This window comes from Sander vitreus, chromosome 5, assembly GCF_031162955.1.
Source record: "Sander vitreus isolate 19-12246 chromosome 5, sanVit1, whole genome shotgun sequence".
Lineage (NCBI taxonomy): Eukaryota > Metazoa > Chordata > Actinopteri > Perciformes > Percidae > Sander > Sander vitreus.
Window position 1 is genome coordinate 16,583,780 of NC_135859.1, and position 27,225 is coordinate 16,611,004.

The 27,225-nt window shown below is 40.0% G+C and overlaps 1 protein-coding gene across 2 annotated transcripts; it reads left to right on the forward strand.

Moving 5' to 3' along the window:
• Window positions 1-1,486: 1,486 nt before the first annotated feature.
• On the forward strand, window positions 1,487-26,667 carry sgsm1a (small G protein signaling modulator 1a). 2 transcript variants are annotated; one of them, XM_078250677.1, is made up of 26 exons: window positions 1,487-1,541; window positions 1,676-1,719; window positions 8,008-8,083; window positions 13,101-13,263; window positions 13,550-13,702; window positions 13,792-13,859; window positions 14,916-15,061; window positions 16,068-16,205; window positions 16,474-16,598; window positions 17,159-17,226; window positions 17,386-17,549; window positions 18,013-18,148; window positions 18,249-18,392; window positions 18,959-19,088; window positions 19,594-19,658; window positions 19,818-19,963; window positions 21,375-21,503; window positions 21,592-21,774; window positions 22,109-22,180; window positions 22,363-23,595; window positions 23,726-23,850; window positions 24,866-24,948; window positions 25,081-25,190; window positions 25,348-25,444; window positions 25,891-26,058; window positions 26,410-26,667. In XM_078250677.1, exons 1-26 carry the CDS (start codon window positions 1,523-1,525, stop codon window positions 26,496-26,498), a joined length of 4,074 nt encoding a protein of 1,357 aa, XP_078106803.1. In that variant the 5' UTR covers window positions 1,487-1,522; the 3' UTR covers window positions 26,499-26,667. The 2 variants fall into 2 exon arrangements, with proteins under 2 accessions (XP_078106803.1, XP_078106804.1); XM_078250678.1 differs by having other exon boundaries at window positions 22,426-23,595.
• Window positions 26,668-27,225: the final 558 nt, after the last annotated feature.

Consider the following 27,225-nt stretch of genomic DNA (forward strand, 5'->3'; position numbering starts at 1 on the left):
TGAAGAGGATGCTTGTGAGGAAAATAGAGCAAAAACTGGGACCAAAGCACAGTTGTTCTCAGCAAAAGACACATAAACTGCTGCTCTGAAATAATATTGTATATCCCAAAACAGCACTTGAATGTCTAATTAGTCTAGTCATTGTTTTTGGTCTGGTATTATCATGTTTAAACAAGTGATTAGGACTCAGGGTTTAGAGCTTCAGGACAATAATCACATCTTAACATGTTCATCCACAGAATGTGCATTTTGTTGGTTCTGTAAACGATGGGGGGGGTGTGTCTCAGTCTGTCATCCTGTGTTATGTCCTCCATCCTTTCACCTCCTGATCTACCTGATCCGATCTGCAGACAGAAATGCACCCATGGCCCAAAGAAACGTCACACTCCAGTGCACTGAAGCCTACCAACCCCTCCTGCTCATGTTTTGACACAGATGGTTTTCCTAAACATGTTCTCACTCATACAATACACACTTACATGTGAAAGTGTTGCTGGATGGGAAGAATGATTCTTATTTAGATTAAAGCTGAAAATGTGTAGTTCACATGGAATTAATTGTTTTCTTTTAGGGTCTTGGGCATAAAAAATGACACAGTCGCCATCTTCTTGACACTATGCAATATAACGTGTGTAACCAGTACTAGGTAATAAGTATAGTATATATAGTAGATAATAAACATATTATAAAATGATTAAATGCAGTTGTCAAATTTCCTGGCATTCTGTATGTACACGTTTCTTTACCAAGAGCATTGAAGTAAAGTTAGATGTCTATCAGCATCCATCACTACTCTATTTTTGATATTAAACCAGAAATTCGACCTGTTTTTACCAAGTGTAGGCCATCCAGCAACAGGTGCTCTGCAAGTGGAGCAAATTTGCTTTAAAATGCAATGTAGCCTATCAGATTTCTGGCTCATCATAGATGCTGAATCACATAAGTGTTGACTGACTTGACCAGATGAATACATTGTTTTAAAGATCTTTGAAGATACAATATCTGGTTTATCATAGGATGTTGTCTACCAGTATTTCCTTATCTGGACCACAAGATGGCGTGAAGATATAGGCCTAGTGTTTCCATGTCAGGGAAACCTACAACGACCACATGACTCCTATCTCCATGTATTATAATTGATATGTCCCTGTTGGTTTTTCTATTTGTATTGACTGTCTTGATAACATTTCTGTGGCGATAACATTACAATAAGTAGATCATGGCATTATGACTTTTTAGTCAAACTTATTCACATTGAAGTTTAATTTGAAAGATGTGGACGACTATTCTTAATGTACAACTATATGGAGATCATACTCTGATTTTAATGCTATAAATCTGTTTTTGCTTTAATTATAAGCCTGTTTCATTGACATTCGTGCCACCCGATGGAAGCGCTGCATGTGCCTTTAAGAGGCGTGTGCAAGAGGAGATGGAGTTGTGTGATCCACGTCGCAGGGTAGGCTACAAGCATCACTCAGCTGATGGGAGGGGTGCCGCTTGCAGATAGGAGACAGGATCCATGGCAACAAACATGGCAGGTGGGAGCAACAAACAAATATGAGGATAAATCTTTCTAAATTCTGTTTGTGTTTCTTTTGACAATATAGACTATGCGAAGTTGTGACATCTTGTAAAAAATGTCCTGTGTGGGACTGTTTGTGCTGTGTTTTAGAGGCAGAGACCCGTCAGCGGCTGCTGCGCACCGTCAAGAAGGAGGTGGGTGTTTTCAGCTCAGCAGTTATCGGAAAAACAAACACGTTGGTTTGTATGAAGCTGTGTAATAGTTCATCCTGTGCACAGATAGGTGATCCCTAACAAACATCTGTATTTAGGCCTACTGATGATGACACCTGAGATAGGCTAAATGGCATGGATGCTCATCTGAATCGCAACCTCTTTGAAAATATCTTAAAGCCTATACCAAATATTAGAACACTAATAGCAGTCTTTAAAGTATTGTTTGTTTTTTCCTTTAAAAAAATCTAATCGCTGATCTTATATCTTAATCGCTGTTGCCTGTTTATGAGTGTTCGTGCTGCAGCTCTGTAATTATTCGGGTGGAGAAGCAGCATGAAGGAAACAGATTGTCTGTAGTCAATGTTTGTGGTGTTTATGGGAGAGCAAACCATCAGCCTTCTGGTGGTTATTCACACAAACTGTGTGTGTGCGTGTGTGCGTGTGTGTGTGCGTGTGTGCGTGTGTGCGTGTGTGCGTGTGTGCGCGCGCGCGCGCGCGCGTGTGTGTGTGTGTGTGTGTGTGTGTGTGTGTGTGTGTGTGTGTGTGTGTGTGAGAGATGCATATAATGAGTTAAATTGTGTTGAGTGGAAACAAATATGGAAGAGGCTCTGGTGGTTTGTTCAGCTGGTTTTCAGCACTTTATGTCACTCATCATCATTTTAGGTTACTGCAGTAAAACAGAAGACCAGAGTTCAGCAGAGATCAAATGAGTATTGCTACCATTTAGTCTGTCTGACATTCAAACCTTGAATGAGGTTCATCCTTGTGATTGATCTTTTGCTGTAGATGTTAGGTACCAAACTCTGGAAGGACAATGACAGTTAATGAATGCTTGCATAAAGATCTCAGGTGATATGTGTAAAAATGTCACTTGTCACCATTTCACATAGAAACAAATAGTGGTGATGCTGAGATGCAATTTGTATGAGCATCCATTTGGAAGAACAAGATGATTTGTTAACTTTTTCTAATGGCTTTTTTTTTTCCCTATAGTAAACTGATTTTTACACCAGCTAAATAATCATTTTCTGGGCCTGCTTATTATGGCTTAATCATCTTAATACATTTAGGGAACCTGCTTTGTTATTCTGGTGAAACTACCATACAGCGTTTATCTGATATGAAGGGTTGAAGTCCAGTACTTTTGGATTGTAGCTGTCAAAAATTCCAAACATAGACAAGTATTCAGGAGTTTTTATGTGCACTTAGACCACAGGGTTGGGTTGTACTAGCTATTCATAAATCCATCACTAAGTTTGTTCTTCACACGTTCTTACAACTAGCTAATTTCAAACTAGTGATTTACTAAATCAGATTACCATTAAAAAGAAATGCCTGAGTAAAGACATTATAGTAAATCGGTTGCTAAGAAACGTTTATAGCGCTGTCCAATCAAAAGCATTTAATCATGCAAATGGATCACTGCAGCATCACTGGCTCTAAGATAACTTACAACAAAGAATACCTTGGGGTGACCTCCAACTCGCCCAGCAGAGAGTGCGCCCCATGTAGGCTGAGTCCTTGGCAGCAGCCTGGGTTCGAACCCAACCGGCGGTGTCTTCAAGCTATCCTATCAATTAAAGGCCATAAAAGCCCAACAAATAATCCTTAAAAAATAAATGGTATTAGGGGGCGAGAGATATATTAAACTTACCAGACAATCTTTTGTAAATGTATGAATCTTTTTTGCTTAAATATGCATAAATGGAAACACATTATTGGCATAATGTTTTGTAATTTGATGTACATTGTGTTTTTTTTTTGTTTATATAAGTTTATATCATTATTTAACAGCATTTTGATCAAGTGTCAGGTCAGTCTATGTTGACCAAACTGATTTTACTCTTCTATTTAAACTGGCTTACTGAGCCTAACTTATACGGTATATTAGCTTTGTCAGATCAGGTCTGTTAGCTACCCAACAGTCACCGTGGTTACCTGACATTTACTGCGGGTAAATATTTAGTAGCCTAATCATTTCTATGTAAGAACTTATGTTAGTTTGTGTGGTGAAACCTGTTTTAATTTGGGATTTGTTGCATTAAATCTCCACTTAGTAACTGTTAACACTTTTGTTATAATTGGGTTTAGTTTGAACTAAAGTACTTAAACTCTCCACTGAAACCCATAATTATAATAAGAACATTATTTAAGTATTCACTGCAATGTGATTGAATATTTTAAAGTTGAGCCAATTCAGGTTCAAACTAACTAACTATAATACATCCAATGTATTGGAGATAGAGGATAGTTAATTCATTTTTTTAACTAACATCAGTTTGGCTGATATGTGTGCCACTACATTGTGTCTACATTTACCTACAGTAGTGTTTACTTTACTGTTGAGGTTTTTGTTACCCTCTGTTTGTTCAGGGAAGGTTTTTTCAAAATCAACAGTAGTTTTAAAGGAGCAGAGAGTGTTACTCATTCATTTTCCTGACCAGATTTATCCCAGTCTAGGCCACTTTGTTTAACATACTTATGTTAACAATTGATAGATTTATTTCATTAGTTTAATCTCAGATCTGCCTCATAAATTGCAAGACTTTATTTCTGACAGACAAAACAAAGAAAAGAAAGAAATCACATCCTGGATCTTGTGAAAGGAGGAATGAAAGGACTTTGGTTTGAATTGTTTTCCTCCGAGAACTGTTTGCAGTCTTATCAGTGGAACCCAGACCCTTTCCACGATTAAACCTGCCTCCTATGTGCTGATATGGTCTCACTGGGATTCACAGACAGTGGGTCTTTTACTGTTTACCGCAAATGAAGCTTGATGGAGTCTGTGGATGGAAAAACACAGTATGATAGCTCACTCTATTCACAGACAGCACTTCATGAAAATCAGCATTAATCTAGATAAGTAAAAAAAAAATTTAATTTATTTGTAGGGATTTTTCTTAAATATATATATATATATATATATATATATATATATATATATATATCCCATTACTTTATAATTATTATTACTCTATGTGGGTTATGCCATATGGTGTCTCTTTGCTGCGTGTTCTCACACTCTCTTTGTCTAGCTGGTTATGTGCCACCAGTCTGCTAAGATATATCTGGATGTGGGCCATTATCCAGAGAGCGCAGGACGTCTGTGGCAACAGAATTATCTTCTGGCACAAATTGGTTTGAATGAGATCTCTTTTTTGCCTTAGCTTTGATACAGAACCCCTCTCAGTCTGTCTCCATCTCTTTGTCTTGCTCTGATCGTGCCTCTGAATTGTGTGCTCCTCCCTCTGTCTTTTGTATATCACACATACACACAAACCAAACACACACCTGTGTTTGCTAAAGGAGAGAGAGAGAGAGAGTTTGGTTTATGGATGAGATAGGATTACCTGGCGAGTTTGTACACCACTTATAATCAAACTGAACTGCAAGGTGCTGTTGGCGTCACGGTTAATTTTAATACTATGCAGCAGTTTTATGGTCCACCTCAACTTGGGGTTATACTGTATGTGTCATGTTAAAATTAATTCAGGTCGAGGCCCAAAGTTCACTCACAAAACTATCTTACCACAAGGTTGAGCCAACATGGGCAAGTAGTCCTCAAAGTGCTCAGAAAAAAATGAAAATTTAACATCTACAGTTCCATGACAACTTCATCTACTGAAGAAAATCATGTGACGTGATCAAAAGCTTCAGAACAGCTTCTGAATGGACCCTGTGGTGAGCAATTGCCTTGTCAACTCTTCCAGGCAGGCAGTGTTGTGGTTGTATTGGTTTTGTGGTGGAATCATGTCTACTTTATTGGTTGATCAGTCTGCTGATTCATTATTAAATTGTTATTTAAATAATAGTCTTAATTCAGATGTGTAACTTTAAGTCAGAAGTGTAGCTCTATGCATGGATTAACATGCATAACCAATTATACTTTTTTTTTTTTTATCTTCATGCCTCAGTGGCCACAGAGATGAGAAATAATGAAGGGTGGATGTTAATGTTTGGGGGGCTTTCTCTTTGGCTCTTATTTCTTGGCTCTGCTGTTGCAGGTGTTAATTGGAATACTTTGAGGATATTTTATCACTCTGGATGCCTTTAGGCTACAGCGGTTAGTTCAGAGCAGATTCATCAGGCTTTGCTGCTACAGAGACGTTTAATGGTTGTTGTCACATCACGCACATTGTTTTATCTGTAAATTCTAGGGAAAATATATTTTGTCATGGCATTTTTTAGTAGATATGGCTACTCTAAATTATATATTTTGTGTAAATGTGTGCTTTATTAATACCAAAATAACACACTAGGACTCTAGGTAGCTGGGTGATAAGTGAAACGACGACAGCACAGTATATCGAGATATTATTAGTTACTGTAGTTGGGGAGCGTGCAATAATCTTTGTTTATTTCAGTGATGAATGAATTTTTTTGACGCATCTTCTTAGGCGGAGGTGATCCACTGTGAGACACGTGCTGTCTCCATAGAAACCTGCAGGTAGTCTGAGCTTAGACACTTCACCATATGAATTCCCCAGAGGCCTGATCTGTAGCCCAGATAAAGAGATGAGAAAAACACAAGCGCCTGCGTCCTCAAGTTGGCAAATGAATCAGTTTCCTGTATGTCAGGTGCACTCAGAAAAACAATTGGTCATATAGTCCCCTGCTATGTGTGTGAAGGCTTTATACAAGTGTGATCGTGAGCGGAGCGGGTGTGCATCACATCAGACTGGCACTGTCTCTGTTGTATTGGCAGCATGAATCATTTCTGTTGATGCTGAAAATAATGCTATTGATGCGAGAATGTCAAATTTGTGTAATGACTGCTGTCTAATTAGTAAATGTTTTTTATATAAATGTTTTCATGGGGGCAGGGTTCTAGGCGCATTTGTTTTCCGAATGTTTTGTAAATCTTTTTGTTTTTTTCACAAGTGAGAGGATCTGTCACCAAAAAACAAGTTGTTCTCTGCTTCACAGTTAAATCTGAAATGTTTGGCTTAATGGTCTGTTTTATGGTTCTCCCTTTATTCAGGTGTTGCTTTTTGGAAAATAAACTGATGGATGTGTATTCATTTACATGTGTGTTTAGTTAATTGTTATACTTACAAGTAGGTTTGGGCATCATATACTACTTAACTTACATCATAGTACATCTTCCACTGAAAGTTACAGGTTATATTATTTATCTGTGTACAGCAAGTAAACTAGATATTAAAATGATTGGTCCATAAAATTGAGCCGTAGTGAAAAATCTAACTCTATTTTCCGGAAAGTTTTACGATCAAGCTGTAAATATCAATCCATGAAAAATAATATTGTTAGACAGCTGGCTGCTTCTTGACCACTGCTTCACAGAGATAATATTTATTCACGGTAACAAAGGAATGAATCAATGTGCAGATTGGAAAAACATTATTAAAATAGAGCAGAGGGAACGTAAACCACTGGAGCAAATATGTGTGTGTGTGTGTGTGTGTGTGTGTGTGTGTGTGTGTGTGTGTGTGTGTGTGTGTGTGTGTGTGTGTGTGTGTGTGTGTGTGTAAGGTGAACTACGCAGTGTAAAATGGTTGTTGTGGACAGACTCATTTCAGCAGGAAATTACAGCTATCTGCGTGGCTGTGTCCGGAGGTTGATTTTCCCCATGCAGATTGCAGAGCGGTGGCCACACAGGGGGATGTCTCCATAGCCACCGAAGGGATTGATTTATCAGTCTTCTTAACTAACTGGTCTGTAGTTGTTGTCAGGCCAGCGGGGAGAGGGGCGCATTGCCGTGACAACAAAACCAAATTAATGAGCGTTACCTTGTGAGCATGTGTGTGTGACCTACTACATTGTTTTTAAAAGAAGTTGTGTTTGTATGAATAGGATGTCATCAGCAACAAAAGCAATTGTTCCCACTGAGGATTATAAAACTGTTCAGGAAAGGTGGTCTGTGATGGATGAAAGCCCCTACCCTCCATTTATTTCCTTCTCCCCACCCCCACCCCTAAATGTACCACCACCATTTCCCAGTAGAAGTCCTTTGGATGAGAGCTGGTGACTCATCCACCAACTTAACATGCACTCTTCCCACTCAGTCTTTCTCTTCCTCTTAACTTTTCATCCCAGTTTACCCCTGAGCCCTGCGTTCTCTTCCAATCATTTTACCCGCTTTTCTCATACACATTTTTCAAGTTTTTATAAATTCTCATAATTATACTCTGAGATATTTTTATAATACTCTTACCAACAAGCCCCTCACAGACTGTGAGTGTATGTGTGTGCCAGTTGTGGCATGTTAATGAATGAGTCATCGAGCATCTGCCATGTCATTGACAGGTGAAGCAGATTATGGAGGAAGCCGTCACCAGGAAATTTGTTCATGAAGACAGCAGTCATATTGTGTCCTTTTGTGGTGAGTAACCAAACATACAAATGAATCACATGGCTTTTGCTCATTTATAGCCTCTTCAGCTTTAACAATTCTGCAACACTGAAAATAACCTGAGAGGTTTCTTTATTGAATCATTCCTGATAGTCTGTTTTAGTTACTTGCATCACCTTTATATTGTAGTCTTGAATCGGTTACCTTACAAGCACCTACTATTTGTTGGTTACTATAACTATTTTCTGATTAATTTTAACCTGGTGATTTTCTTTCTCTACAGGAATTGCTTTGTTTATCTTTACACTAATTGCTTACATTTCTATTGATCTCTTTTTCATTTTAATCATACTGTCATTTATCTATTTAGCCTTGGTCACAAGTGATTTTACATGAAATACATCTAACTTTATTAGTCACCGGACACAATTAAGTACACTCTGCAGCCATCTTAAGAAGAGAAGGTTACTCACAAATTCACTCAGAGTCAAATGTAAAGTTAGAGGTTTTACTTACCGTTCCAGTTCTCCAAGTAGACAGCAATAATCCTTCCTTGTTGCTTGTGGGAAAGCAAAAAGAAAGACTGTAACAGAACCAAATGAATGTAAACAAAATGGGCATGAATAGAACAAGAATTATTCACAATTACCAACAATCATTTGCATACAGTAATATACATGCACTAGTATCTTACTTGACAACACCAATCTTAGTCCAACAGAGGGTATTGAATAAAGTAGATGCTCCTTATTATTGGATTAGTTGTTCTATAAAAGATATATTTTTCCAACAACAAGAATATGTTTGCGTCATGCCCTTTTTTAATAGGGAAGGAAGTTTTTAGCTGCTATATTAAATGCAGGCCGTCAGATCATTGACGTGAAGATCCACATCATCGGCATAACTTTTGTGCAAGTGTATAATTAGTGTGATTTACAGACATTAGACATTTAAGGTTCAATCTTTCACCAAATGTTATTGTCCTTGCCTCCAAATGGCACTAACAGAGTGCAGAATGATTACTGTGAGAAACACGCTGCCCACATGCAGGTGCTCACACTCGTCAGATGTCTGGCTCAGTTCAGAGCTGTAATCAATAGCGAGATATATTTGTGGATTTCCGTGTGAATAAAATGATTCTCATCTTGCAGAAAATGTGATATTTTTACTAGCTGGAAGCCATGTTTGCAGACTAAGACTGCTCCTTACTTATATGATGAGACTGTCAGAAAGCCACTGAAATGTAGGAAAATGTATTTGTAAGTGAACAGTGATAAAACCTTCCCTTGACAAAGACTCTTATTACCATGTAGAAAAATAGTGCGAATAAGTCCGCTGGGTAAATATATGGAAGAAGGTGCACCAACAAACATACATATTAGGTCTCAGTAGGCCTGTCGGCTCCATATTGTTATTGCTTAGTGTGGCGATGGGTGACACCACTGTATTTAGTAACAAACAGTGAGAACTAGTTAGTGTAAGACACACTTTCACCAAGTGTTGTCAGAACACATAACACACATGAAGACTACTGTCAAAGTGACCCACAACTTAATATCCTCATTTCACACACATATGAGCTCAATAAAAACAACAACAAAGTGAATCTAAATAGTCTAAAGAGGCAGAAGTTCAATGTGAGTCCCAAATTTCTTGCTGCAATCAAGCCTATGTAGAATCTATTTTGTGTGAAGTAAGATCACTACCTCATGATATCCAAGTATTTTTGGAGGGTTGTGAAAATAATTAGTTACGTAACACCGATTTTTTGTGTGTATGTGCTTTATGTGTTTCCATTAGTGCTTTCATGTCTGTGTATCATCACTATTCTTGGCCTGCAGTGTGGACATTATCCACTGGATCATCTAACAGCCTGTTTTAAATGTTGCTGGTCAGCCTGAGGCTATCTTTCTTCTTCTATTACAATACATCCCAGTGGACGGGATGGTAGTAGTAGAAGATAACCCCTACCCTGAGTCAAGATGCCCCCCCCATGCCCCTGTTTTGTTGTCAACCAGCTTCCTCCTCCTCCTGACTCCTCCTGTGATCCTTCTAGTGACTCTTGTTCGCACATCCTCTTTCAGCTGTGTTCTGTTTAGAGATTAGAGTGAGTGGAGGATGGGAGAGGAGCACGGCCAGCTCACCAGGGAGCAATTAACCTCCACTATCATGGCTACTTTGATGGGCTGCCAGGCCTGAGTCTGAAATGTAGATGCTGTGGAGGGAATGTGTGTCAGAAAGCCACTTTTGACTGGAGTTATGAAGCAATGAAAAGTAGCACAGCAAAGCTAAAAAAAACACAATAGTTTTATTGATAGATTTTAAAATCAATATATTTCCTTGATTGAACTGTCCTTAGGTTACCCAGCTACAAATTGCACTTTCTTTCTTTCTCCCTACGATGTGTTAAAATCCTCACTTTTTACAGTACATCAATCAACACAGGTCAAAACAATTCTTTTAAAAGGCACTCTGACTAATTTGATGGGAGTGAACAGATTTGAATCACTTTATTTGATTTGACCTTTAGAAATGCACCTGAAGCCACAGCAACCTAATTAAAAAGTCACCTCCACTTTGTCATGATGGTGGCGCTAGAGCTTTTGAATTTGCAAACAGACGTGTTGAAAACGTATGTATCTACTTTGCAATTATGTTTATGATCAGTAAAGTACAACTCACATCTTTTTCTGTCGTAGCTACAAAAATAGTTTGCATGTCGCAGCTAGATGGCATTGACATTTCCAATGTTACCAACGAGTCTTTCATTCTGCTTGTACAAAACATATTTTAAAGTACAACATTTGCCTGTTTCCTTTAACCAAACAAAGACTGCACTTGGAAATAACATGTTGTCTTGACAACATGATCAAAAAACGAATTTGACTTTGATATAATCTATCTAGACAAATGTTAAATGATAGAAAAGAAAAGAATATTGGAAGTAAATGTGAATGAAACTGGTGGTGAAGCATCATACATATTTCGGGCTGCAGATAATGGCTGTTTTTATTGCTGATTAATCTAGCAATTACTCAGCCATCAACTGATTAATCATTCTGAAATGTCAAAGCCATGACATGAAACTAAGCTACAATTGCTTACATATCAGAAGCTGTAATCAGTAAATGTCTGTTTTTAGCATAGTAGATCAATAACACAAATGATAAATATCATATCAATAAATTGACTTATTGACTAATCATTTTAGCACTGCCGTTGTTAAGACCGTTGGTACCTTTGGCTGCTGTGAGTAAAGTGTGGGTCAGTCTCTGTCCAAGAATCTCTTAATGCACTCAGTTGCCACAGATACAGGATGATTAGAGGCAATTTACTGTGTTAGCTGTTTGTACCAGGAAGGACCACACAAAGGACTGGTCGTACTGACATAATGCTCATTTTGTTGTCACTGCTGTTTGTGATTATTGTTGTAGGGAAATGGTTCAGATACATTTCATTACAGAATAAGACAACATGTTTCCTGTTCCATCTGCCTGCCTTGTGTCTCATACTGAACCCTTTATGTTTTTATTTATATTTACTCTACAGTGAACAAATTTTCATCCAGGTGTAGGATAAACAAAGTATTGTTTGTACCACTGCCACTGATTCCGTTGTTCATTTCAGAGTTTTCAGAACTGCGGAGACTGCGGATAGACAGTAGCTCTCAAATGGTTTAAAGGTTTGGGAGTTGCTTTCTTTTGCACTTTTGCCATCTGAGACTAGTCAGCCGAAACGATGAGAGTAAAGAGGATGAACTATATTTGGAGACCTTTTAATGTTACGCTTTGTTCTGACATTTAGCTTTTTGCTCTTATAATGATGTGGGGGAAAAAAGCAGCACAGAGAGATAAGGAGCAAAATGCAGGAAGAGAGGGAGATGAAAAAATCTGTGAAGATGGACACATTTAATAAAAAGAAAACTGAAAGTTGATGTCTGTGATGACACTGTTATTCCCCGGGTGGAAGTAAAATCCTGTTAACAGCAGTGACAGAGAAAGTGACAGATGTACTGAGAGATAGGATGGAGGCAGGATAGAAGCTTTGAAGGAGTGAGGATGATGGAAAGAGAGAGAGATCGTGATGCTGATGAGCTGCCGCCACCCCTCCCTCTGCTCGTCTCTCCCAGGGCTCGGTAGCTCCATCAACAGGGGTTGCCATGGCACCGCCAGCCTCCCCCCTGACCCCATGTGAACAGAGCCACAGGATTAGTCCTGAAAGAGAACTCAAATGTCAACACAGCTCCAAGCTCTGCCACGTAGGCCTTAGAGAGAAGGGTGTCTGTTTTTCTGCACAGTTGAGTGATGTGCAAGTGTGTCATCGTGTCATGGACTTGTGTCCACAATCCATTTAGCAAATAGGCTTTAACCTTTAACCTAGCAATCAATGAACACAAAACACTGCTCCTAAAAGTCTAGTAGAATGGTTTTATTATGTAGCCAAAACATACACAACACACAATTCAAGATATATATGGCACCAGTTGCCACAAGCTTAATTTCATATTTAAATGCACAGTGTCTAACGATATGTACACTATATATATATATATATATATATATATATATATATATATATATATATATATATATATATATATATATACACTTCATTAAACACATAGATGGTGATAAAACTCACTTGACATCTGACATGTTGTGCATTGTTGCTATTGTATATTGTGCCCAGACACAAGTGGATTATCCTGGTTAAATAAAGTTAATTAAATTGAAGTTGATGTATGACATGCTAAGACAAATACAGTATTTTGTGCCACAAAACAAGACACAGAACCAATATGTTTTATTTAATTTTTTTACCAATGATTCACCTAAATATTTTTTGTTTATACGGTACTGCTGATGGCGAATACATCATATCCATTTCCAGCAAAATAGACCGAAAGCAGAACATTTTGAAAATACGTGTTATGTTCTTCTTTACACAGACTGACTGACTGACATGGGATGTGCATTCCAACTTACTACAGTATTAGTAAAGTACACTTAGGTAACTTTTGTCCAACCACGTGTTTGTGTCCACACAGCTGCAGTGGAGGCATGTGTTCTGCATGGGCTGAAACGGCGAGCAGCAGGCTTTCTGCGTAGCAACAAGATAGCTGCACTCTTCATGAAAGTGGGGAAGAGCTTCGTCCCAGCTGAGGAGCTGTGTAGGAAGGCCCAGGAGCTCGAGCAGATCATCGAGACAAAGTGAGAGACACACATGTCACAGCTCGTTCTCACACATCACAGCAGACTTCAAAGCTTACATCAAAGCCTTGTGCGAGTGAAGGCACTGAAAACAAATAGCTGTCTGCTTACTTGAAGGGCTATTTTTATTATGAAAAGCTTCTAAATAATTCATGTTTATGAGCTTCTATGACTCATGAATCACTGATGCTATTAGTGTCATGCAGATGCAGTTTTACTTAATGGAATTTTTAAACCATGGTATACTTGTTTTGTTGATATTAAAACTTGTGACGCTCTCCTGCAGACGAAGTCAAAGCTTGCAAAGTCAAGACAGCCTTCGCAAGATGCCCCGACTGCCCAGCCTCACCCAACAGGGAGTCAGGAACCTGTGGATCCGGACGGCTCTATTTGACAAGGTGCTGGACAAGATTGTCCTCTACCTGGTGGAGAACAGCAGGTATGTTGAGAAGGGTCAATAAAACGGCAACTTTGTGCTACAGGAACTCTATGTCCCCTCAAAATCCCCCTTTCACATTTGTCTTTTAGTAAATACTACGAGAAAGAGGCTGTTCTAATGGACCCTGTGGACGGACCTATCCTTGCTTCTTTGTTAGGTGATTATATGTGACATTGCAAGCATTTGTGTCTTTCAATGTAATCTAGCAACATGTGCCACACTCTGGTCTGGGCTCATGTTTACATCAAATTGTGAGATCATGGTGGTCTTAGATAAAAGTTTAGCAGAATTTTACATTTACATTTCAGTACACAAGTTGTTGCTGGACCAGTATCCTATTCAAGGACATCATGGTACCCTGTTTTAAATTGTTCTCCCAATTTGTACTCAAAGCCAGCCCGCCCCACCCCCCTGTACTGCAATCTTTGTTTCAGCTAACTTCAACTCTTGACCAGAGGAGGTTTTAGACTGATACAAATAGCGCTGACAGGCTAACCTGTAGATGTCCATGCTGCTGCAGCAGGGACATGATCCCTTACCAGTTTCCACATTTATTCTATAATTGGGGCCGAGCCAGAAGCACTGCTGCTGTGGGCCGAATTTGGGTCTCAGCAGGCACCTTGATCAACTTGCTAGTACCTTTACCTTTATATTAGGCTGTCTTGGTATAATTCTGTACCCTAAAGCATGATTCCCAACCAAGAGAGTCACAAAATAAATCGGACAAGGTCGTGAATTGATTAACAAGACAGGAATACAGAAGAAACTTATGCCACACAAAATTATGTTTATATTTTGTTTTGTTTTATTCTCATCTTTGCTTTTTGCTTGTGAATTATTAAATAATCCTGCACCTTCAAGTCCCTGGGGAAAAAAAGCATTGTGACTTGCGCAACCTGTAATGAGGGGTAACAAGTAGACAAAACTTATTTTAATGGTTACAAGCCAAACATCTTGGGAACTACTGCTCTAAACTATTATAAAAGTATTTTTGTACCTATATGGTGGATCAAAAGGGAGCCCATCTGAGGCCTATTATGGTACATCTCAAAAACATTACAAATCTAACTTTTATTACAAAAATGTACTCCTTCTATTCCTCTATTTTTGAGTGTGCTCATTGATTTTTAAGATAATCGGATGCTGATCACTGGTTAACGAAATCTTATAGCTAGTGTCTGCACTATGTAACTGTTCACCTTCACTGTGACAGTTGGACCTTGTGCTTTGGAGTACACTAAGATGAAGACAGCAGACCACTTCTGGACAGACCCGTCTGCTGATGAGTTGGTGCAAAGACATCGCATCCATGGGGGCCACTGCAGACAGGATTCTCCCACTAAGAGGCCTGCACTGTGTGTGAGTATTAAAACTTGTGATAGATGAACATGCAGAATTAGTGCCAGGCTCCGTTTATTTTTTCCCACATTTCTATAGCAGGCAGAGTTTTAGTTGGTGCGTCTGATCCTTTTCATTCCCTTCTGAGATGCTGCCTGTCTGATTGGAGAGGACCTGCTAAGATTACTGCATGAAGTAAAGCCCAGCGTGTCCCAGCAGAAAGAACAGGCAGTGTATCTGAGACCTTCACACTTGTACAGTCTTCATCAGTAAAGCTGGGTATCGATCAAAACATTTCGATACCGTGAATTTCATACCAGTTCCTGAACGATACTTTTTTCAATACCAATTTTATAAAATCCATTTTAACAAGAAGAAATAACATTACACATTACGGTAGATTTCTTTTTTTAGCTCCTTTACACCTATGAGAAGCCTCTCAAAATACAACAACACACACACACGTGAGCCCCGTCTTTGTGCGTAACACAGTGTTTTTCCTGCATGCCTCTACAACGTTAGACAGCCAATCACCAGCATTATTAGATCGTGGTAGGAGCATGCTGCATGCTTATGGGCTCACTGACGCTGATGAGATTTACTCCTTAGGTATTGAAATTTGGTATTGAATGACAAGGCATTTTTCGATACTCGATACTATGGAGGCAATTCGGTCGGTGCCTAAAAGTATCGAAGTTCGGTACCCAGTCCTATTCTTCAGTGAACCAGGTCAACTCGGCCTATCTTACAGCACCAAAATGCTCTTTACTGCGTGGTGATGCATATTTGTGTGTGTGTATTCCAAGCAAAAGTAGACTGGTCTTTGGCATCAGGAACAAGGGAGAGTGCACTGGTGCACATGAATTAATCTTTTCTTGAGTCAAGTGGAAAAAAGATCTTATTTATGAAAAATAACTATACTGTGACTGGCCAGCTGTAGTTTATTCTGCAAAGATAGTCCTCAGTTTAGCACTGGTTTACGATGATGGATCTCTGATGTGATATATTTTATGTCTGTGGGATGTAGATCCAGAAGCGGCACTCCAGCAGCAGCATGGATGAACGCCCTTCCCCCTCGCCATCAGCTCGTGAATATGTGGAGTCGCTGCATCAAAACAGCAGGGTGACCCTACTATTTGGCAAAAACAATGTGCTTGTACAACCGGTAATTGTCTGATGCCTCTTAATCACTTATAGATCAGTGTCGCATTGCTAGACCTATTTATCACAGCATTGTGTCAGTGCTGAGTATGGTCTGGAGTATGCTGCAATAGTTGTTTATGTGTGCTATTAATGTAAATTCATGCTCAAGACTGCCTTACTTAGCATTTTCATCTCCACCAACAATGCAGTCTTCTTCAGGCTTATATACTGATATTTCTTACTGCGGTTATTGCATCAAATGAATGCATCCATCCTTGTGGTTGTTTCAGAGGGACGACATGGAGGCTATCCCAGGTTACCTGTCTCTGCACCAGAATGCTGATCTCATGACCCTGAAATGGACACCGAACCAGCTCATGAATGGCTCTGTTGGAGACTTGGACTACGAACGCAGGTGCGAAATTATACAGCTGCAAATGGATTATGATTATGGTGATTGTGTCTGTCTGCAAAGCCTGCCTTCTCATGCAATAATATCTAACATGTAAACACTCTGACATATATCTTTTTTTGTGTAAATTGTGTTATTGAATATTGCAGTGTGTTTGTGTTTGGCCCAGGGGCCCAGTATGCAGAGTCAATGCTGCTGATCTGATGAGGCTTGTTTTCTTGTTTTCAGCACACCAGCAGCCAGCAGATGGTTTATTGACTGAGACACTGTCAGACATCTCTCAAACCCGCAAACCATGTTATGTTCCTGTGCCTGTGCATGGTTCCTCTCAGCCAAAAAATGGATTATTGCATTAGCCAACACTGCTCCTGCTCGTCTTTGAGCACCCTCCCGGCTACTCTCTTTATTAGCCATAAAATTAACGTTCCTTGACATTTTTATTCACCCAGTTTCACTTTCCCTATGGATTTGCTTTTCACTGTTAGCTGGTGATCCACCCGGTGTGCTAAGACTAGTCTGGGTTGTTATTTTGTTCACAATGTATTTGATTTAATGTTTTTCAGTGTGTACTGGGACTATGCCATGACGATCCCTCTAGGGGAAATAGTTTACTTGCACTGTCATCAACAAGGTGGGTCCTCACAAACCTTTACCATTATACCACAATTTTAACTCCGTGTTTGCGTGTTATTACTGCTTTTTCTATCACTGTCTGTATGTAATCACAGCTGATAAATACAATGGCATGAATAATCAAACAAAGAAATCGTCTTCTGTGTATCTCCTGCAGTTGACAGTGGGGGGACAGTGGTGCTGGTCAGTCAGGATGGGATCCAAAGACCTCCACTTCGCTTCCCCAGAGGAGGCCACTTGCTCCAGTTCCTCTCCTGCCTGGAGAACGGCCTGCTTCCCCACGGTCTGCTGGACCCTCCACTCTGGTCCCAGAGGGGAAAGGTCAGCACAGACGGTCTTTCTTTAACGTCGCTCCCTGGCTTCATATCCAGGACACAAATTACGCATAAAAGGGCTTTCTTCTATTAAAAGAGCACTAAAATGCGAAATCAGCCTTATCTGATCAATAAATCAATAAAAAGACATTTTGAAATGGATGCGCTGCGTGGTTGTAATATTGGTTGGAGTGATAATGATGAATTCATAGCTTATTGTTCTGTCTGCACAACCACACAAAAAGTGTCTACTTAAATGAATGGATGTTAATGTTGGACTGTGAGTAGCTTTGTATCTGCAGCTAAACAGAATAATGAAAACCACCCCCGCATGTTCAGCCACTATTAATAAGCTTAAGCATGCAGACATTCATCATCTTTAGCTCACATGGATGGCTTAGTTGGGCTCTAATGGTTGAGAATTTGTTGTTGTCTGCATTAGTTTAATATCACTTATATTCTCATCGCAGGGGAAGGTGTTTCCCAAGCTGCGGAACAGGGTTCCTCAGGGATCTGGATCCTCAGACTCGGTCTCGGATAAGGAGGAGGACGAGGCCACAGACTATGTCTTCCGCATCCTCTTTCCAAACAGCCAGTCAGAGTTTGGTGAGATTCCCTCTAGAGAAGCAAATAGATATGAGCAGCGCCCACAGGCCTCTCCAGATTGTTGCATTTTTATGAAAATGTTACTCGTTGTTTGTTACAGTGACTATAACCCATCCTCCCCATCTGACTTCCTCCCTATCCCTTCAACTGGGCGGACAGGCCCCCTCGAAAACAGGGACCCTGGTTGTACCCAAGAGGTCCTGCAGCTGTCCTGACGAATCCCCCTCACTCACAGGAAGCAGCTGTAATACTGTCACACCTCGGCTCGTCTGTCCTTCTGTCAGCTTGCTTTAACTCTCTGCATCTAATATCCTCCTGGCCTGTCCTGCGCCTTTGGCAAAATTGAAGTGTCTCGTTATTAAAGCCCCTCCCACTCCCTGCTGCCCCTTGTCACCTTTTTTTACTGCATTACAGCGCAGTAATCTTTTAACAGCTGATGGGTGGATAACTGATTGATCGAATATGATTCATGAATTGAGAAAGGCTCTTGCTCAATTGATCTTTCTCTTTATACAGTAATACTGTAATTGAATATGACGACTTCATGCTTTCAAATTGTGTAAATTTTTTTGTTATGCTTTATCTTTGCTCTAACAGGAATCAAGCACAAACCAATCGTACTATTTCTGAAGTGCCTTTAGCAGATCACAATTAATGAGCATAATTCTGCTTATGCAAAGTGTTTCCAGCTGTGTTCAAATCATCTAAGTGCAAATGTAATTGTTGTAGAGAGCCTAAGCAGCATAATGCTTTTTAAGTGACGATGACGGTGTGTGTGTGTGTGTGTGTTTGTGTGTGTGCATGTTGCAGTGAGTCCTCCAGACTTGATGGATCAGGGAGCTACAATGTGGCATCCCACTCTCAGGAAGTCCTCGTGTTCCTCTTGTTCTCCGGGGAGCTTCTCTGATGGGGCGACGCCCAAGGGGTGCAACCATGAGAGGTGAGAGATAAGTACGCTTCAAGCTACACTGAGTTACATTACTTTGTTACAGGGAAACTGCTAAAGACACAAAGACACCAACCGAACATCCCTCAGTGTCGACCAGAAATCCTCAACAATACAGACGGAACTGGGAAATGAGCAAAGATGCAAGAAGCCTAGCAATTACCCAGAAGACAATTATGTGACATTTACCTCACTGACATGAGAATGTGTTTGGAAAATGAGGTGATAAGCCACGCAGATAAAATGGTTGAAGGCTATGAAAAAGGCAAGCCTCTGGGCCAATTTGTTCTCTATGGCAGCTCAATAGGTAATAATTTCAATGATAAAGGGTTAGACACAACACTGTAATCAACTCTACATTAGATACAGTATCTCAGGACAATATGAGTAACTTGTCATGCACTAGGTGATTAGTTTAATAATAGTCTTTTAAGGAAAGAGAAGAAAAAAAATGTTTCCTCCCTGTAAGTAAAATGCTCTGTGCTGTATCTTCCTGCAGGGCTCCTCTGAAGCTGCTGTGCGACAACATGAAGAATCAGATCATCTCTCGGGCTTTTTATGGCTGTATGTGATTCCTAAATGTTTACACTGAAAAGCCTTAAATATTGGTATATATTCATATTCACTATAAAGAAATGTGTTGGAAGTAGAACGTAGTATCTTTTTTTTAATTATCACTAACATCTGCAAAGCCATTAGGTAATGAACTGTATTGTCAACCAGGGTTAGCATACTGCCGTCACCTGTCCACTGTGCGTATACACCTGTCTGCTCTCGTCAATCACGCCATTGTGGCGCCCGACGTGCCTCGTGATGCCTTCAAAGGACTCACCACAGACGTATGGCAGACGTTCCTCCAGGACTGCACAGTAAGCATCGCTGGTGTCACAGCCCTGCAACACAAACTTCACATTGCTGCTGACAGTATGCCACACACACACACACACACATAAACACACACACACACACATGACCACTCCAAAGCTCTCTCTTTCACTCTTCTGCCTCATCCATATTCATCCTCTGCCAATCATGTGGTTTACACCATTAGTCAGTCCCTCCAGAAAAACGCAATTATGCGATCGCATAATTCAATGCATAATCAGCCAAAGTTCGCATATTTATGCGGGGGCCACATTTTTTCAAATATGCCGCACTTTCGCCACATAAATTGCTGATTGCAAAATATGGGTTGCTTGCATGATTTCATAATCCCCGCATTTTCGTTGCAAAAAAGTCACTTTTTGTTGCCATGGGAACGTTATGAAGTGATGTAATTACGCGACGTGAACATCATCGAAAAGCTGCAAACCCCACGATGAAGCTATGATGAAACCACAGTTTTTGCAAGTTCCCTCAATTTCATCGCATAAAATTGCATAAATATCCCTGCATATTCCATCGCATTTTTTAAGAAAATGTGCCGCATAATCAAGGATTTTTGCCCGCAACAATCAAAAAAAACCTCCGCATTTTTCTGGAAGGACTGATTAGTCTCACACACATTTACATGTTTTATAAGCAAATTTTTTTTTTAAACGGTTAGTTTTTTTGTAAATCATAATACTAATGGAAAATTTGATTGTTATTATGGTAGCCACTCAGAAAAGTGACGCAGTTAACTAAAACTGTGAAACAGTAGTTCGACAACAACAAAGGTCCACCTCCTTCATTTTTCCTTGAGCTTTCAGCTTCATCTCATGATTAGTGGATAGAGTTTGCTGTTTAGAGACACCTCAGTTGTAATCGCATGACCTATAAAAGATAAGCGTTTACATTTAAAAGGATTACTCTTTAACTATTTGTTTAAACCAAATGATGTTTTGTGGTACCCTATAAAACCGATAATCTGTATCAAAATGGAACATTTATGGAGAGACACAACAGAACACTTTAAATGCTAAATTAAACAATAGATTACTGGTTTGTAACAGCAGTGGACAGTTGTTTTTGATCTGGACGTTACTTACATATGAATGTGTTTTTCATTTATCTTACTGTAAAGTAAATTCAAAATATTGAGCACATACATACTGTATAATAGAGGTTGGAAGAAGCACCAGTGCCTGTATCCCCATCTACCACCCTCTTGGATGCATTAATCATTACCTGCATTGACAGTAAAAGCTACTCTGTCTACAGGCTGCCATGTTGTTAATGCTGTTGTTTTGAAGCACTATTGAATGTTAAAAGCATGAAGGTAGAGATAATTGTCTTTTTAAATGAAGGGGAAAATCCAAAGATTGATTAAAAACAAGTACTTTTGTCTTGCGTCTTCAGGCATACGAGGAGAAGGAGCTGCTTCGTCTGGTCTACTTCGGTGGTGTGGACGCCTCGCTGCGTAAAGAGGTGTGGCCTTTCCTGCTGGGTCATTACCAGTTTGGAATGTCAGAAGCTGAGAGAAAGGAGGTTTGTAGTTTCCACAATTATGGCTTTGCGTCCAAAGCATTTTCAAACTGAACCACTGAAACCTCTGATCACTTCCCCCTCACCCCAGGTGGATGAACAGGTCCGAGTGTGCTACCAACAGACCATGCGTGAGTGGCTCGGCTGCGAGGAGATTGTCCGCCAGCGGGAGAAGGAGCAGCATGCGGCAGCATTAGCGAAGTGTTCCTCTGGAGCGAGCATGGACAGCTCCAGTCAGAAGATGATCCACCACAACTCCACTGTCAGCAATGAGGTGAAGCAGTAACGCACACTTATAGGTCTGTAGCTTTCTGTTTTATAAAACATCTGAATATAAAAGACATGGGCATTTATCAGGCTGAGAAAGTCTGAATAAAATATATTGTTTGCATTATGGGAAATGTAGAATCCAACATTTTTGGAGCTTGACCCATGCTTGGATCTTTTTACCATTCTTTTTCCTGCAACTTTACAAAATTGCAACACTAAGTCTCCAGAGTACCCCTTTGATGTGAGCACAGAACATGAGCCAACGTATGATAAGATTGCATATAAAAAAAAACATTTTTACATAATAATAACTTGGCCTAAATATCTTTATTACCCAGTCCCAGTCCCCCCAGAGCTCAGACAGGCAGAGTCTGGCTCGCCTGCAGAGTGACTCCAGCAGCAGCACACAGGTACCAAACACTCACCGCATTATAACCTGCATAGATGGTCTTTTAAAAAAGGTCTTTCAAACAAACTAAATGTCACTTCTGTTAGAGTTTTTAGACTTCTTATATCCCAAACCTTAAGTAATGCATGTGATCTCAACTTTCTGTACCAATATTCCTTATCCCTGCATTCTCTTTCTTGCTAGTTCTTCACATCCTCACATCCCTTCCCCTGGAGTAGCCTGCTTCCCTTTGGCTTGTTCTTTCAGGTGTTTGAGTCCGTAGAGGAGGTTGACCAAATCGAGACGGAGCCCAAGAGCGACGAGGCCAAACCGGTGCCAAAGATACCCAATGGAGCGCTGCAGAACGGGACAAGCTCTCCTGACTCCGGACATCCCTCCTCCCGTAACTTCTCAGTCACCTCCGGTCTGTCAGACGGCTCACTCACAGAGGACAGCGCTGCACCTGATACAATCCCGAGATCTGCAGCTGTCCCTCAGGCGCCACAGAGCCCAGTCAAACCTGCAGGGGTAGAGAGTGAAGGTCTGAAAGGGGAGATGGGCTTTCAGGTGAAAGGTAAAGTTAAGAACAAGGAGGGGGAGGAGGAAGAGGAGGAGGAGAAAGCATCTGATGTGACCAAAACTGCAGAAAATATCAAGACTGAGGGGCTGCTGAAGGCCAACAAGGACACAGGTCTGCAACCCAAAACACAAGAAGCAGTTGAGGAGTCTGGAGCAATTAAAACAGAGGGGCCCAAGTGTGTAAATAAAGATCCACTGGCAGACATTAAAGGAATGGAACCTTTAGAGTCAGGGGTAATAGAAAATCAAGTGCTTGATGAGGATACTATGATGGTATTAGCAGCTGCTGCAGAATCAAAAGGAGAACTTGTTGAGCAAAGTCTTAAAAAAGAAGTAGAAGTGAGTATTGAAGAAACATCAACGCTCAAGAAAATAGAACCAAATGTGGAAAAGACAAAGGAAATGAATGAATCAAAGACAAGTAAACCACAAGAGGTTTTATTGGCAGAAAGGAGAGAAAATATATCCATTGATCCTGTGGCTCCCAAAGTTGAAAAGAACCTGGTTTTTACAGTTAGACACTCATCTCAGACAGATGAGGACCAGGTCATGACTGAATCTGATGAGTCTCCGTCAGCCATAATGATGGAGGACATACCCAAAGCCAAAGTTTCCATGATGCCTTGGAGCAGGAAGGGACGTTGTGAAGCATCGTCTTTCTCTGAGGTCTCAGCTCCCCACAGCACCCCCCTCAGGCTGAAGGACAAGCAGGGAGAGCCCTGTCCGGAGGGCACGGAGCCCATCCTGTGTGAGGAGCCAGAGATGGAGAGTCTTTACCCTAACTTTGACTCTCTGGTCAGGTCTGAAGACATAAAGAATGAAGCAACCTCTCAAGAATCTGCTGGGAGTACCTTCTCTGTATGCAAACATATTCTCATTTCCCGTTCATATTCTTTTCTTGAATTCAAATTAATTTATGCTTGGGCAAAGCAACACAATCATGAGTGTGTTTTATCTATTAATGTATTTATTGTTTTGTTTGTTTCAGCAAGAGCTTTTGGACTTGTATACATTAAATCTGCATCGCATTGAAAAGGACGTCCAGCGCTGTGACCGGAACTATTGGTACTTCACTCCTGCCAACCTGGAGAAACTGCGCAACATCATGTGCAGGTAAAACACTAACAGCATCAGGGATGGAATACAGTTTTACCCATCTTCATATATACAGAAAATGGCTTACCTCCTTTTGATGGCTGACAGCATGAAAGTATATATGCTAATGAGTGTTTGGATTATAATAACTCCCATTCCCATCTTCATACCATGACATCCTAACCTTTCACTGCTTATCTTGTTCTTCTCTAAAACAAATTCATACAATAAATTTGAAAGGATAAGACCAGCAATATTCTCTATTTTTTCACTGTCAACAAATCCCATGATAAGGCCAAAACTGACAATGAAATGATCCTACTAACAAGTATTTTCTGTGTAGCCAAATCCTGATACAGCTTATCCTCTGTACCACAGACCTCCATTATTAAAGAAAAAAACAGTTAAAGACACTTCAATGAGCCATACTGTTGCACTGTGTGACATGTTGCTTCATTACAAAGAACAAGGGTACTGTAGTTTATTTTGAGTCCATCCCACATACACCTTCCTGCTGTAAATAATCAGTAGAGCACCAAATCTGTTTCAATCCACAGCTGAAAATAGTCCCCAGCAACACCTTTTTGAATAACATTCACTAAAATCTACACTGTACAGGTAGCTGTTTTTAAATATTTAGGTCTTCAATAGGAACAAATGGGCTTGGGGCTGATTGCCACAGACATAATGTCAGGCTAATTCTTTAACAGTAATAGATACATTTTTCTCCCTAGTGCAACTCCACATACTGAAGGGCTGTCCATACTAGGAGAAATTAATGCCCCTCCACCTATACCTGGGACCCCCTAGGACAAAAAAAAAAAAATGTATTTACACCTTAGAGAAGCCTAATCATTTTGCACTTCATAAGTAGTTGCCTTGGTAAATGGTGAATATTATTTTTTAAAAAAGTATCTTCAGTATTGAAGAAAAAATTGCTAATACCTCTAAATCCTGAGCAGCGTATGACTCAGCATATGATAAAAACAGCCGAGGACAGTTGAGTTCACTTCTCTTGGTTGTATATTTACAGCTATATCTGGAGGCACCTTGACATTGGTTACGTACAGGGCATGTGTGATCTTCTGGCTCCACTTCTAGTCATTCTGGATGATGGTGAGTCAACACTGAATCACTTCTCAGCTCTGACATGTGTGTGTATTTTTACAATTATTGATGGAACAACAGAGGACAGGTTTCCCACTCACTTTCTCACCCCAGCTTTCTCTCTTTGTTTCCTCCTTTCAGAGGCCATGGCCTTCAGCTGTTTCACTGAGCTCATGAAGAGAATGAATCAAAACTTTCCACACGGAGGAGCTATGGATACTCACTTTGCCAACATGCGCTCTCTAATCCAGGTAACACAGTATCAGTAAAGTCTTTACACATGCTGTAGCAGTTAGGTATCGCTAAATCTATTCAATACCAACAAACATCCCACTTTTTTACACTTTTCCTTCACAACCCGTCTCGGTATTTATTTATAAAATGTTCTCTGATCTCCTCTCTATGTAGATCCTGGATTCTGAGCTGTTTGAGCTAATGCACCAGAACGGAGACTACACCCACTTCTACTTCTGCTACCGCTGGTTTCTCCTAGACTTCAAGCGAGGTAAAGTAACGGCATGGTGCGAAAGAGTTTGTGCCAATTAGAGAAGTAGGAGATTTACTCCTCTTTAAGCCATGTCAGTGGATGAAATGCCTGTCAACTTGTCAGCTTGCTAACAAGATATTTGTTTTTTTTAACTCTTGGAAAGGATTTGGAAGTCGGTTATATTTTTGGAATGCCATTCCTGGGAGTTGCTTATTAAATTACTGCCATGAACTGCAGCTGCATAGATAGGTTTTATAATGAATAAATCTTTGTACTGAAGATTAAACAATGAACTTCTTTCTCAGATGGGTATCTCAGTATATCCTTTCTCCCACGCCTGCAAACACCTGCTTTCACTCTTATCACTCTCCACTGATCACTCGACTTCCTGCAAACTCGCCTCCCACCTGAGCCCTCAAACACTGATTTAGTTTAACTCCCACTCCTTTATGTGATTTGTCCAGAGCTGGTGTATGATGACGTGTTTGCAGTATGGGAAACGATCTGGGCAGCCAAGTATGTCTCTTCTAGTCACTTTGTCCTCTTCATTGCCCTGGCACTGGTGGAGATCTACAGGGATATAATCCTGGAGAACAACATGGACTTCACTGACATCATTAAGTTCTTCAATGGTAAAAAAAAAAAAAAAAAGCTGTTGAAAAAAACTGCTGCTGTACAGCATACATTTTCACACATCTCACACAGCATACACATTCAGTCTGGAAGCAGACTACAACTTTATGGAAGAGCAATACTAAATAGCTAGAGTACTACTTTAAGTTGAATCCACTGGAACCTGATGTTTCACTGTTTAGCCAATGTTTCTGAATGTCAAAATACAACCTATGATGAAATGATTTGCAAACTAGCTGTGACACGTCTGTTCAGATGTTCTCAAGACATTTGAGGAAATAAATCTGGCTATTTGTGTGGTTTGAAATAGCCAAAGTTATTTTGAACTTGCATGTTTCTTTGTCTTTCAGAAATGGCTGAGCACCACAACATAAAGAAGATTTTGACCATGGCCAGAGATCTGGTGTGCAAGGTGCAGATCCTGATAGAGAACAAGTGATTGTCCTCTTTGTCTTCTTTTTCCTTCCAAGTAAAGTGTGACCGGCTGTAGCAGCACAAGAGTAAATTACATCTGAGCACACGCTCTCTGTCTCTCTCTCACACACACACACACACACACACACACACACACACACACACACACACACACACACACACACTTACAAACATTACACAAAGCCTTTACAATCACAGTTTGCTGCTATGAGCCTTATTGACTGTATCCACAATGTTGTTTGTGTTGTCAACAGGTGTATGAGAATATTATGCTTAATATTTGTCAGTATGTTAAAGTAAAAACAAATGTATCTGAAAAAGCATTTCTTTAATTTCTAGATATTTTTGTCAGAAATCCCTTAAGTGTCAGTCTTAACCAGAGTGCACTTAATATTTTTGAGATAATGATGGTTTTAGTTGCACATTTCAAACCAAACTGTAGAGCTGAATTCCACCAGAGACTATATTTATGAGAGAGAAAAATACATTGTGATAATAGTTTATAATAGTTATTTTAATAGTCAAAGTCTACACGATTAAACTTTAAACATATCAGCAAGTTACCCCCCTATTCCTACCCCTTAATGAAGGTAAGAATGTCAGCAGAATTTACTTTAATTACAACACCCCAAAATTAAATTACTTTTTACTAATGGAGAACAGTGGCTTGTAGTCCAGAATGTAACTCCAGTTCTCTTTAACACACAACATTAAGAACAATTTAGCTTTTA

What these genes read in the sequence shown, in the direction of transcription:
- sgsm1a (XM_078250677.1), top strand. An exon ending in AAACAGCCAGTCAGAGTTTG is followed by an intron (nt 18,149 to 18,248) that starts GTGAGATTCCCT and finishes TGTTTGTTACAG; the next exon opens with TGACTATAACCCATCCTCCC. An exon ending in TCTCCTAGACTTCAAGCGAG is followed by an intron (nt 25,445 to 25,890) that starts GTAAAGTAACGG and finishes TGATTTGTCCAG; the next exon opens with AGCTGGTGTATGATGACGTG.